Source organism: Parus major, chromosome 4 (assembly GCF_001522545.3).
Source record: "Parus major isolate Abel chromosome 4, Parus_major1.1, whole genome shotgun sequence".
NCBI classification, from domain to species: Eukaryota; Metazoa; Chordata; class Aves; order Passeriformes; family Paridae; genus Parus; species Parus major.
Genome location: NC_031771.1, coordinates 13,653,346 through 13,667,433, shown reverse-complemented (window position 1 = coordinate 13,667,433; position 14,088 = coordinate 13,653,346). Strand labels below are relative to the sequence as shown.

Sequence of the window (14,088 nt, the reverse complement as noted above, 5' to 3'; positions counted from 1 at the left end):
TCCGACGGGGAGCCTCGCCTCGCCGCGGGGCTGCCGTGACCCCGCCGCTCCGGGCGCAGATCACCCCGGCGAGCAGCGGGGAGGGTACGCGCCGGGCGGCCACCCTCCGCGGCGGAGGGGCGGCCGGGACCGACTATCCGCGCCATCCCGGGGAGGCCGGCAGGGCCACCCGAGAGCCCGGCCTGCCGCGGGGAAAGCGCCCGGCAAGGCCGGGCCTGTTCCTTCCCGGCGGGAGGCGGCTGTCAGCCGTACCCGCACCCCCTTCCCTGTCCTCCCGCCGCCGCTTTCCCGCCCCTCGCACTCACCGGGCGGGCGGGCGCTCTTCTTCTTCCTCCGCTAGCGATGCCTCTGGCCGGTGCCGGCGCTCCCCGGTGCCGCTCCCGGCGGCCGCGGCGGCGGCGGCCGCGCCCGCGCCGATCCCGCCGCCGCGTTTGTTCAAAATCACGCGCCCCGCGCCATTCCCCCGCCGCATCCCATAATACCGCGCCGCCCTGGCAACCGCCGGCGCAGCGCCCCGCGCTTCCGGGACCGCCCCGCCCCGCCGTCCGCTTCCGGGGCCACGCGCGGGCACCACCCGTGGAGGAGGAACCGTCGGCGGCGGCGGCCCCGCTTTATCCCACTCGCGGTGTAAATCCCGTGGGATAGCTCCGTGGGAATATCCTCCCCTTCCAACCGCGCGCGCGGGGCCGGCCCGCCCGCGCCGCCTCCCGCGGCCTGCGCGCGCTCCCCCGTCACGTGACACGCACTCCCCCTCCTCCCGCCAGCGCGCGCGGCTCCATGGTGGGAGGAGGCGGCTCCCAAGATGGCGGCGGGCGCGGTGAGGCAGGACCTGGCGCAGCTGATGAACTCCAGCGGCTCCCACAAGGACCTGGCGGGAAAGTGAGTTACCGGGCTCCGCCGCCGCCTCCCCGCGTTGGGGTGAGGGGTGCGAGCAGCCCGCGGGTTGAGGGGGTGCCCTGCGCTGGGAGGGTGCGTCGTCCCCAGCGGCCGCGTTTCTTCCGATAAAAAGGAGACAGAAAGGTTCCACTTCATGGTTGTGTAGTTTATTTTGATTCACGGCCTCCCTCGTGTCCGCTCGGCCCCCCTCATGGCTTGGCTGCTGTCCCTGGGCTGTGCCACAGCGAGAGGCCGGGGGAGTTTGTTTTCCTCTGCTGCCGTGGATATATCAGCGACTCTTTTGCTATTGTTAATAATTATTCCCGTTTTCATTAGTTGAATGTTTTGGACGGCAGCCCTTAGGGGTTGAGCTTCTCGTGGTGAGATGTGTCACATAGATTTTCACTCCGAGAGTCCCGTCAGATGCCGATCTGTCACCTGGAATTCTTTGACTCCCTGTCCAGTTGCTTGTGTTGCACGGGGGCTGTGTCACTTTTCGGATTTTCATGTAAAACCGTGGAAGTTTTACCCTCAAAATGTAGCTTCCACCTGGATGTAGTACTTCATCAGTATCACAAACCCTGAGGCAAAGTTGCTGAAACAAGAAAAGAGAACTTGCTATTTTTTTTCGGGAATCAACACTTGAAAACACATAGAGTACACCTGTGTTCGTGTGAAGTGGCTGTAACATAATATTTATCACAACAGTATTAGATTAGATTGAATGTGGCATTTTGAATGTCTGACTGCCCTGATTAATCTGAATCTATGAGCAGTACATTTTTCATTATTTTTTCTATGCACTTTCCTGGGAATTTGATTATTATTACTGCTTCAAACTTCCAAAATTCCACATACGTTCTTAGATAATAAAATGGTGAGCTCTGTTGTCTGAGCATGTAGTCCTGGGATTTAAGAAGAGCCAGGTACCAATTCCAGGTGAATGTTCATGATGAACCTTTGGAACAAACTGTTTGGAGAATTGCCACCTCAAGGTACAGAATATATGAGCAAAAATAGGGCCCTGACATAGAAAGTAAGCAGAGAGGCTGAAGTTCTTAGTGAAAAAAAAAGTGTGATTTTTAACTTTTTTAAAATTTATTTATGGACAGGTACCGTCAAATATTGGAAAAAGCCATTCAGCTGTCGGGTGTGGAACAGCTTGAAGCTCTGAAAGCTTTTGTAGAAGCAAGTAAGTGCATCTGGTGTAAGTTGTAGTACACTGAGTGAAGGCCAGAGGTCTGTGGGGTTATTTGTTAGCTCTATGTGAGGCTGTGTAAATACAATATATTTTTGTCCTGTTGGAACTCAGATGCAATAGGAAGAGAAACCCTCATCACCACATGCAGAAGTGAAGAGGGTATGGATTTGTAAGCTTTGTGGCTATTACAGCTTTCCAACCTGTCAGCACTGGAAGGTGAAAACAAAGCACTCTGTGGAGTGCTGAAGTTGGTACTGGGTGCCAAGTGGTATTTAAACTGACAGCCTCCTTCTTCACCCATTTGTAAAACCGCCAAGAAATTGTTAGGCCTTTTTTTGTATTGTACTGGGTGTTTGGTTTATTGAACATCTTTGTAAATTATATTTGCTATAATATTTCTAAAGCTGAGAATGAGCTTAGTGAGATTTAGCACAAACAGGTACTTTGTTCAAGATATTTCATCAACTGAGAACTATAAATCAGGCTGAAAAATTCATTTATTATCTGTCAGGGGTTAGAACTCTGGTGACCTCTAGTGTAAACAGTTTCTGAAAGAAAAGAAAAACCCACCTTTATAAAAAAAAGGGAAAAAAAATCACCTTCACTTGCATACAGTTTTTCAACAGTTTTACATTAAATTTGAAATATTCAAATTTAATGTAAAAGCAAATTATCACCTGTAGTGAAGACACTGAAAAATATTGCATCCATTCTGTGTTTTTCCTCTGTGCATCTGTGAACCAGTGGTGAATGAGAATGTCAGTCTGGTGATCTCACGGCAGCTGCTGACAGATTTCTGTACACATCTTCCAAGTCTCCCTGACAGCACAGCCAAAGAAATTTACCACTTCACCTTGGAAAAGATACAGCCCAGAGTTATTTCATTTGAAGAACAGGTAAGAGATCAGTAATGAGGGAAGTTTTAGCTTGTGGGTTTGGCTTTAGTTTTTCCCTTCGTTGTCTGCTGACTATTTCAAGCCTTTCAAAAAGCTGTTCAAAGCAGATATTCCTACTTAGAGCCCAGTTTTTCAGTCCTGTACACGGAAAACCTGTGCTAACTGCAGAGAGCACTTAGGACTGTTCATGATTACAGACTGTCACTTCATCATGATCATGGACAGGTACTTCCTCTGCTACCAGGAATTGGCTTGTTACAGTGAAACAGTCCTTGAGCTGCTGGAGGTGTCTGGAGACTGCTCCTCATTGTACTGCTTTTTACCGGAGCAGTGAAGTGGACAGGTGGTGTGAAGTGCATGCACCTTGAAAAATAGCTTTTGTTTCAAAATAAATACATTTTCTGTGTTTGTTTGTTTTAGCCATAATCATTTTGACAGGAAAAAATATTTTCTTGAAATTCAATTCTGCTTAATTACTGAATATGCTGTTCTGCCTTTTCATTCAGTTCTACGTTTTGTTGTATGAATATGCAGTATCATCTGAAAGTTCTTAGAGAAGTTGTTTATATTAAAAGCCCTTAGGATCTAGTATTGGAGTAGAAAGTCAAGGCAGTTTCTGCCATGATTTTTATTTACTTATCTTTTTGTCTTTTTAAGCAGCTTTTACTCTGATCTGAACATGCTTGCATATCATCATGATTGTGCATAAATTAAATCAAATACATCAGGTGATTTTTTTTTTTTACCCAGGCTTCTAGTTAAAAACCCAGGCTGTAAACACTAATACTTTACCTGCTGACAGCTGCTTTCTAAAGTGGAAGTTCCTTCATTAGGATCTAATCACAGTTCACCTCATTCCTACCTGACAGGCATCATTTGATGTGTAACTGCACAAGAAATTGCTTGTGACTCTTGGTGCTCCAGTTCCTGAAAGATTTGTTTAATCTTTTTAAAAGCTTTATAAATGATGGCTACTTCTGCTGTTGACTTTATTGTTCTTCAGGTGGCTTCAATAAGGCAACATCTTGCATCAATCTATGAGAAAGAAGAAGACTGGAGAAATGCAGCACAAGTGTTGGTGGGGATCCCTTTGGAAACGGGACAAAAGTATGTTACACCCAGTTCTGTGGTGTTACCTGTACCTGCTTTCTCTGCTGTGAACTAGACCAGCGAGTGAGAGTTTTGGGGTTTTCTGCACCAGAAGTTACCCACTATTAATTAGTCTTGTTGCTAAACAAGTCTTTTTAATAGTGTTTTGTAGAAATGTTTCTAAGGTTATTGAAAGACCCTTGAAGGGTGGCAGTTTTTCAGTGTGTCCACCTTCTCAGTTCAAAATGAAGATATAGTTTGAGACGGGATATTAACAAATGCAGTTTGGGATTCTTTTGTCTGTTGTGAGGTGGAGTTTGTTTTAGTTTGGTTTGATTGTCTTGATTTTTTTAGATGTTCAACCCTTGCTGTTACTTTTCTCTGGCAGTCCTTTCCCCTTTCTCAGTTTGCACATAAAAGGAGTTGCTTTTTAGCAATAGGTTTTGCCTGTTTAGCACCTATTTCTTGCACTGCAAGGCTGATTCTTAACTGAAGTGGCTGACCACTGGTGGCTAACTTCCAGTCCACAAAGAACAGATTATGTGTCTTGGTGGACAGCATTATTTCTACTGGATTTTACAGGAGCCAGTTCTGTATAGGCATTCATCTTAAATTTCCTTACTCTGTACAGAAAGTACTAATTTGGTAGTAGGGAAGAAGAAAAAAGGGTAAAGCAAATTTTGCCAAGTGCTTAAAAGAATCATAACAAATGTTTAGACCAGCTGAGAGCAAAAGTAGTTCTGAAGCAACTCTGAGCACTTGCTTTTTTCTTTCCCCTACAGGCAGTACAATGTAGATTATAAACTGGAGACCTACCTGAAAATTGCCAGGCTGTATCTGGAGGATGATGACCCAGTTCAAGCAGAAGCTTACATCAATCGTGCTTCCCTGCTTCAGAATGAATCAACTAATGAACAGCTGCAAATCCATTATAAGGTTGTCTAACCTGCTTTATTGCTTTCTCTTTCTAATGGAAGATAATTCCACATTGAGATGTTTTAATGCACTGCCACTAAAAGTTTCATCATGAGAAAAGAGACAAAGGGAAAAACTATATGGTTTTGGGAGCTTGAGAGACACATCTTAGCAATAATTAAACAACTCATTCCTTACCATTTGGAGATATGACTGTGATAGTTCCTTAAATGCTGGCTTTACTGATAGAAAATAAAAACTAGGCTAAAAAACATTTGAAATATTGTTGAAAATAGTGCCTTTACCTTTGTCTATAAATCTGAGGGGAAAAAATTGCATCCAATATTAGAGACAGTAGAAGTCTTCCCACCCCCCATTAATTAAATAATAAGTCCCATACATAAAAGTAGCTTTAAGTCTTCAGTAATAAATTAACTGCTGACATTCCTTTCTTGTGTTTACTGTGTACATAGTTCATACACAAAATTTCTCAAACTATTTTAGTAACTGATGAGCAGTGATGACAGTGTAACAGAAGTGATCAAGTGTGGTGGTGTTTAAAATTCTGTGACACAAAGCAGATGGGCCATGAGCAGTAACTCAGCATCTGGTAGTTTTTGTTTGTTGGTTTCCCCTTTTTTCCTCATCCCATATTACGTTTTGAAGTGTGCGCTCAGTTGAAAGTGTAAATAATTTCTGTGAATCTTAGAAAAATACAAAGGGAGGAAGAAACACCAGGTGGTGTTCCCATGCTGAAGGGAAAAGCAAATATTTGAAACATAAATGGCTGTCTAAGTGGTAGCTGTCAGTAGTGAAGGGGAAACTCACACAAATATAGTATCAGCTGTGCAATATTTCAATTACTCAGGCTCAATATTTGGCTTTTAGACATCTGCAGTGTTTAACACATGAACAGTGGTAGGAAATTACCTTTCAAATGGTTTCCCTGATACTTGAGCAAGGACTTGTCAAGTCAAGCTAATTCTTTGAAGGCACACATTTGCCTAGGAAGCAGAAGAGCAATATTTATGGGAGCTATGATTTTATAGTGTGCAATTTTTACACACCTGTATTATGCAGCCACCTCTGCTGCTTTTTCTGAGATATCCTTCCTTTCTAGGTTTGCTATGCTCGAGTACTTGACTACAGAAGGAAGTTCATTGAAGCTGCCCAAAGGTACAACGAGCTGTCCTACAAGAGCATAGTCCATGAGAGTGAGAGGCTGGAGGCATTGAAACATGCATTGCACTGTACTATTTTGGCATCAGCAGGTAAAATACACCTTACATTTCTGTGTAAAAGGTATTTCTCCTGAAGCAAGTCAGCTTGTGTATTACTTGTATTACCAAGATTTGGGGAGGAATGCAAAGTTGTGAACACGATGCCAGAATTACGTGTTGGCAAACTGTTAGCTCAGAGCTGGATTAATTAAGTGTCTTTGCCTTTGAACTGAACACAACCAAATTCCTTCCTCAGTAGAGCTTTGTTGGCTGTTATTTGCATGCATTGGGGAAAAAAAGTAACTTCCTGCTGTTTACCTCTAAATACTTGGTGTTTGGTGGTGAGTTATGAGAATTCCTCTTGGCTTTCCTAGGACAACAGCGTTCCCGCATGCTTGCTACTCTCTTCAAGGATGAGAGATGCCAGCAGCTTGCAGCCTATGGGATCCTGGAGAAAATGTATCTTGACAGAATTATCCGTGGAAATCAACTGCAAGAGTTTGCAGCTATGCTAATGCCTCACCAGAAAGCGACTACAGCTGATGGTAACTTTTCTAAAAACCTTGTAATGCTAGGTGTTCATCCACAGGAGCTGGACTTCCCAAATCAGTCAAGAAGTGTCATGGAAAAGAATTTATTATTGCTTGTATCATTATTTAAGAAATATTTTTCAACATATATACATATATATATAGTTAGATAGTAAAGCTTCTTAGATATAGTTAACCTTTCTGATTTGCCATTAAGGTTTTGAAATACTCTTCTGGAAGAAAACTTGTCACATTTTCTTTCCCTGTCCATGTACAGTCCCCTTCACTGACACCTTCCCAGTGTTTCTGACAGAGTCTCTGTCCTCGTGAGCTTCTCAGGCACTGTTAAGAGTAGGGTGCCGAGAAACCCATGACATGCATATAGGCCATAAAAGGTCAGTACTGATGATACATTTATTGGAACTGCTTCAGGACTTGACAGGAAGGTAACATGGTGAGGGGATGGTTTGGACCTCACACACATCACCACTGACATGACACAAAGTCCTGAACCTCTGAACTGTCAGAAAAATGTCAAATAATGGCTTAACTGGTATCCTAAACACACTAGTCTCAGTTTTCTAGATTGGAAGAAGGTAAAAGTAGAAAAATACATAATCATGAAATACCTCTGGATCAGGAAAGTCTTCCTACTGAAAAAGTATTGTTGGTTAAGGAAAAATAAGTATCCATGTACTTGCAAAAGTGAAAACTGGGTTAAAGGTAGTTGTTAGCAATATGTTGCATTCCTTCCCTTGGTCACATTGTTTATTTATAACCTGTACTGTTTGTCCTTAAAGAATGCAGGTTAGCTGGTGTTTAATAATGTGCTTATCTCCAGCTAGAGGTTAAGGGGCAAATGAGTTATATTGTTGAAAACTGTTCAGTCAAGAAGAGAGACATCAGATACGGGTTTATCACAAGCAGAGTAAGAGAGAGGTTAATTGTACCCCTAAGAGCCATAATGAATAATAAGAAAATCCCCAATGGTCTTTCCATTTGTCAGGCTAGGATCACAGGAGGTCAAACCACCTCGATTCAGACAGTAAATCTTGTAGCAAGGGTTCCACTTGCTTACTCTAGAAATTAAATAAAGGGTTTATCTGTTTTAAAATCAGCCATGTGCCATCCATTTGTTTTTGTCTGCTGTGTTTGTGCAGCTTAACAGGAATGCAAGGCAGATACATCTGTACCTTCTGCACATGTAGTACTTCAGAAAAAAAAAAAGAGAAGCATTTTTTTCATTTGCTCTACTATATGAAGCAATATTTCAATCTTATAGTAATGTGTAGTTTTGTTTTTTTTTCTCATCTAACCCTGAAGGTTCCAGTATTCTGGACAGAGCTGTTATTGAACACAATTTACTATCTGCAAGCAAACTTTACAACAACATCACCTTTGAAGAGCTTGGCGCATTACTAGAGATCCCTGCAGCTAAGGTATCCATTTCCTACCTTTTTTTTTCAAACAAGGAGCATGAATGGCATGAGAAATTATCTGTGGTAAATATTAGGAAAATCAGTTAAAATTTAGGGAATAATATTCCATATTATGAGGAAGGTTGAATATTTGTCAGGGAGAATGGAGAGTACACAATGTAGAATGAACAACAGTGGATTTAGATGCCACTGATAGTTTGTCTAATCATATCATAATGAGTGCTGTCTGTAGGTTCCTTCCCCTCTGTGTGTGGACCTGATAAAGACTGAATAGTTTCTAACTTCTTTGAGAACGGACAAAGTTTCTGACATCTTTCCTGGTTCCTCCAGGCAGAGAAGATCGCTTCTCAGATGATAACTGAGGGTCGCATGAATGGATTTATTGATCAGATTGATGGAATTGTTCACTTTGAGAGTAAGTTCAACCACACTGTAATTCTTTTGTTTTAGCAGCTGTCAGAGTGAGCTTTTTGAGGTGGTCCCTGCCAAGATAAGGATTAAATTTATTAATAATCCCTTCTGCCTGAAGTGAGCTTGCTCATCCTGCTGTAGCCAGGAGGTGGCAGAGTTAGCCATAAGGGACAACCTTTGACACTTCACCCACTCCCTGCAGAGGGCTTTGCATCCTTTCACCCACAGGAAAGAGTGAATTTATTCCATCAGTCTCCTTCTAGGAGCAGGTTCACCAGGAAGTTCTTTGTTCAAATCTGCTTTGATGCAGGAGTTAGGCTTAACTAACAAGCCTAACAGGCAGCCAAAATAACTGTTGCTTTTGAGTACAGAAGTGATCCTGATATCACTACAAGGAAGGCTTCCTCTGTGAGTTAGGAGAGGCAGAAGGAAAGGTTGCAGTTGACACGGCGAGGGGATAGCCAAGACTTACTTTGTTTAGTATGGGTTGTCTTTTCTTTTCAGCTCGTGAAGCTTTGCCAACTTGGGACAAGCAGATTCAGTCCCTGTGTTTCCAGGTGAACAACCTGCTGGAGAAGATCAGTCAGACAGCCCCAGAGTGGACAGCACAGGCCATGGAGGCACAGATGGCTCAGTGACCGTGCCTTGCTGTCCCACTGGAGGCAGTCACCTGCCTGCTGTGTCGGCAGGGGGAGCTGAGCAGGACTGGGAAACAGAGCAACCATCTTCACTTCCCCATCTTCTGCTTCCACTATGGCTTAGGACACAATTAACTGATACCTTGTTTGGTGTTACAGGCCCCCAGTTCTCTGAGCTTAGATTGATGCTCTTGCTGCCTCTGCGTTGCATTCTGCCTGAAAACTGTGTTTTCCATTTAAAAGAAGCTGTAATGTCTGCAGCAAGATTTGGGTTTGGTTTATTTAATTTTTTTTCCCCACTGTATTGCTATAGCTTTGTAGCCCATTACTTCCTATGACGCGTGTCCTGCTGTGAAAATAGAAGCACCGTGTTTCTTTTAGTTGTAATTATTCTAATAAAGGCTGAGATAAGCCATTTGGTTTAAGTGTTGTAAGGACCTGTGGTTTTGGGTTTGTTTTGTTTTCATTTTTTTTCTTAAACAGTAACTTGAAACAAATCCAATTTTTGTAATTGCATTTTCAGCCCCTGAAAATGTTAAATGAAAAACATTTTTTTTTTCCTTCTTTGCTTATAAAATGCCGGTCAAGCTGTTGTGATAAGCAGGACTAACTTGAAATGCTTATGTACAGCAATGAAGTATGAGAGTGGCCTTTTTGATATTAATCAGTCTGGAGGTGGGCACTCTTTACCCATCCATGTGCTTTGCCAAATAGACACATTTAAAAAACATGACAAATATTTGGGTCTTCAGAGCTTCTCTGCTTGGTTATCTCCAGTCTGTTGAAAACTTCATCCACTCAATTATCCACTCAATTGCACATCTAGCTGCATACCTTGGATCCATCATATTTTTCAGTTCTTTAATGTCTTAGAGAAACAAAACCAAGTTGGCTGATGAGGCAAACATCTCCAAAGAAAGGAATTAATTAAGATGTCAAGCACAGCAGAAACTAATTGCTATTGAATCAAAATCTTTAAACAGGAACAAGCAGCATCTACAGTTGCTATATTTACACTTGTCGTTGTTTGTAAAGATGTGCCTTGTTTCAAGGCACTACACTACTACTAAGTAATGAACTGTCAAGTGAGTATAGACCAAATTATAATGTTCTTTGCTGTGCAAGTACTGCACATCTTAGCACAGCAGCATCATAAAAGTAAGAGCAAAGTGATGGCATAGATGATGAGAGTAGGCTGAAGGGTATTTTGACCACCTATTTTCAGGAGAAATTACCTGTAACTTGTTCAAAGTGGTACTGGCTGAGAATTTTCTCTCCCTTAAGAGAAATACTGACACAGTCACTATTGGTTTGGAGCCTGTTTTTCTTTTTGCTTTTGCTCTGCCTTCTGCACAGAGCTCTCCTCCTGGAGCGTGCCCTTTGCAGATGGAGGTGTGCCATGTATGCCATTCACATATATTCCCATTTAGGTTATTTGTTGCTTTCAGTACTTTAAAGGAGAATCCAGTCCTGAAAAGCCATACCAGTGTGTGTCCACAGCTGTTTCATGGACCTTCTCTCCCTGTGGGCCAGGACTGACTTCTTGAAAGCAGTAAGCAGTTCTACTGAACCATTTCTGAAAGGACAGACCTGAAGTGGCCAACTCAGGCCTCCAAACCAAAGTGACCTTTGGTGATGCATATTTCAAGTTACAGACTGAGTTATCTGATGGCCCCTGACATAACCCAGATCAAGCCTGGGAATGCTGTGGTGAGCCAGGGAAAGGTGAGGAAGCAGAGCCACTTCCACTTCCAGCAAGGATGAACACATAAGGGACAGAACTTACAGCTTTAATACATGCAGCATTTGAGGTATGTCATGCAGCAGGAATGCTGTGGAAAGAAAGTGTAATTTTCACATCAGCAGGGAAGATCTAATTTATTTGAGTAAGTACAGTTACCTGCAGAAATTGCTGTAATCATTGCCCAGCCCACACTAGAAGCATTACAGAAAGCAGTGAAGGGAATGGCTCAGAACACCTGGTCCAGTATGTTGTATATATAGAAAGAGTTTGAAGAGTTGAGAAAGTGTGCACAGTGGTATCAGCCCACCAGAGATATAAGTACATGATACACAGCCTGGACATGGAAGCAGTCATGAACATTTTGTCACAAAAATCCAAATAAGAACATAAATGGGAGGGGCTATACACTGTCTTACTTTGTTCCTATTGTGCAGTTAACAGTTTTGGTAAGGAAAACTGGATCCACCACTCTCACATTAGACAAGCAGTTAAATGATCTACCAGCTAGGTGATCAACAAGATTTAGAGAATCTTTCATGATTTTACATTGATAATCATTACCCCTCTGTGGCAATCTTGTTGGCCTTAATTGTGTTGCATTTATTACTTGTAAAGTCAGTGGTTCAATACCTTGAAAGTTTTATTTCTTTTTCCTTAAAGTCAATCAGTAGGTATGCTCAATTAAAAGAGGGATGATGAGGAATACGCATAGTGCTGGTGGCTACAGGCTGTGTGCTGGGTGGGGGAATGTCAGGAGCCCCCAGCAAGGGGCTGTGACCATGCCAAGGAGTGATCAGTCACGCTGAGACTCAGCAGGAGCTGATGAACAGCGAGAAGATCCCAGACTAAATATCCCCACTGGAAGGGGCATGCAGACAGTGGAAGCATAAATGTCTGGAGAATGCTTTGTTTGTTTGTTGGAAGCTCAACTCGAGCTGTTGCGGTGTTGCTGCACCACCATTAAATTACTTTAAGGATTCAGACGAGCAGGACTCTGCTAGGGGAAGCCTGGGGTCCAGCCACTGAGGAAACCTCTGTGGCTGTGTGAGTGTGGGGAGTCAATAGGGGCACCCACAGAGCCCTGTGAAAGGGCTTCGGTCCCAGCAGTGACAGCCCGGGGCGGTGGGAGTGTGGCTGCCACAGCGGCTCCCGGCCGGTCAGACCGAGAAGCTTCCTTAACAAAGGTGTGTGCAGAGCCAACCCCCCTGCTGGGTTTCCCCATTTCCCACTGCTGGCCCGGGACCCTCCCTGCTCCAGCCGGGAGCCAAAGCCAGCAGCTCCCCACTAGATGGAGAGCTAAGCGCACACAGCCTGCGTGGAGACCTCAGCGCTCGTGGTAAACCAGCACAGCCCCAGTTTTATTCTGTGATTAAGCTCTGCTCTTCCGTAGCGAGCACAGAACAAATTAATTGGCCTCTGGGCACTCGGAGCAGGTTACAAAGCTTGTTTCCCACATTCATGGCTTAGGTTGTACTTCTTGACTTCAACTAACAGTCCTCTGATACCAGAAAGTTTTCCCTTCACCCAAGCAAAAAATGACAAAAAGAGAACTTTGCTCAGGTAGGGAGTAAAAATTACCACAGGGCCTCGCAGGACTCTTCAAAACAATATATAATATGTTTTCAAGTATAATGTGGGACTGAACTTGGGATTAATGAGGTCTTGGTGGCTTAACAACTTTTTTTAAAAAATAAAATCTTAGTACAATGAGTACGTTTATCTAGAAAAAAGGATTTCTATGAAGAAACCTGAAAACAATGTAAGTAATCTGTTAGGGGGAACAACACCCATGCAAATCCATTTCCTTTTTTTTTTTTGTTTAAGGCTTAGGGACTTTGCTTTACACATGATAAATGACTTCTCCATAAATGATGGTTTTATTCTTTGTGGTAGTTATTCATTGCAAAACCAAAGTATAAAAGTTTACCAGACTAAGAACATTGCACTTAACAACTAAGCACTGAAGAATAGGGCGTCAGCCTAGGTTCATAGTGAGTGCACAGCATTCATTTTGTTGCAGCAGTGTAAACTTGAAATTATGACTCTTGAGGGAAGGGATTCCACCCAGAGGGACCTTGACAGGCTTCGGAGGTGGGGCTGTGTGAGCCACAAACCTCAAGCTCAGCAAGGCCCAGGGCAAGATCCTGCATGTGGGCTGAGGCAATCGCAAGCATGAGCACAGGCTGGGCAGAGAATGTGCTGAAGACAGCCCTGAGGAGGAGAACTCAGGGGTGTTCATGGATAAGCAGCTCAATATTGCCTGGCAGCACAGCCAGCTGTGCCCACAGCCCAGAGCGCCAAATATGTCCTGGGCTGCATCCAAAGCAGTGTGGCCAGCAGGGAGAGGGAGGGGATTCTGCCCCTCTGCTCCCCTCTGATGAGACCCCACTCAGAGTACTGTGTTCAGCTTTGGGGTACCCCAGGGACTTTAAACTGAAAGGGACCAGGCTTAGATTAGATGTTAGGAAGAAATTCCTTAGTGTGAGGGTGGTGAGACACTGGCACATGTTGTCCAGAGCTGGACAGCAGAGGCTGTGGATGTCCCATCCCTAGAAGTGTTCAAGGACAGCTTAGAAGGGGCTTTGAGTGGTCTGGTCTAGAAGCAGATGTTCCTGCCCATGACAGGGGGGCTGGAACTAGATCAGTTGCCATGCTGTAAATCAAGCAATTGGTATATTTTCACAGCATAGCATGTAGGGATTGTTTGGGGCAAGGACTGAGGAAAACATGTGTTATCAGTTACCTCACAGCTTTGGGTGAGTCCCAGTATATTTTTGTTGGCTTTCAAATGCTGCAATCATCGTTGTAACTTATATATTTCAGGGTATGTAATGCTTCCATTATTGCCTGTATGATGCTTTATTTCTGGGTACAAAACACTTCCCAGCTGCTGTGACTTTGCTTTCAAAACATGCACTGTTGTTGCACACTTGATCACCATTAAAGCCTCATGTAAGGAATGGCACTGATTGTTTTGAGGGTTTTTAAGAACCAGGAAGGATAGAAGCTACTTTCTTCAGCATGGTCTGTGTAGCTGCTAGGTATGAAGAGTGCTAAGATACTGCACTGACTATAAAGTTAGAGTAAAATGGTAAGGTATGTGTAGTATTTTGTAGCTATTTCTCATGG

General features: G+C 43.6%; 2 protein-coding genes across 4 annotated transcripts in view; one reads left to right on the top strand and one right to left on the bottom strand.

Annotated features, from left to right (window-relative positions):
• LIN54 (lin-54 DREAM MuvB core complex component) overlaps positions 1 to 412 on the bottom strand; it is a 40,060-nt gene extending 39,648 nt beyond the window's left edge. For 2 of the 3 annotated variants that reach the window (XM_015625054.3, XM_015625055.3), the window contains exon 1: positions 306 to 411. The gene's annotated coding sequence lies outside the window, so the exon portion shown is untranslated. Of the gene's footprint in view, positions 1 to 305 lie in introns of all 3 variants that reach the window. The other variant, XM_015625053.3, reaches the window with a different exon arrangement.
• Positions 413 to 593: 181 nt separating this feature from the next.
• Positions 594 to 9,652, top strand: COPS4 (COP9 signalosome subunit 4). Its single transcript, XM_015625742.3, has 10 exons — positions 594 to 879; positions 1,989 to 2,068; positions 2,822 to 2,973; positions 3,977 to 4,080; positions 4,845 to 4,998; positions 6,098 to 6,248; positions 6,572 to 6,742; positions 8,051 to 8,166; positions 8,497 to 8,581; positions 9,082 to 9,652. Exons 1-10 carry the CDS (start codon positions 803 to 805, stop codon positions 9,213 to 9,215), a joined length of 1,224 nt encoding a protein of 407 aa, XP_015481228.1. The 5' UTR covers positions 594 to 802; the 3' UTR covers positions 9,216 to 9,652.
• The last annotated feature ends 4,436 nt before the right edge of the window (positions 9,653 to 14,088 follow it).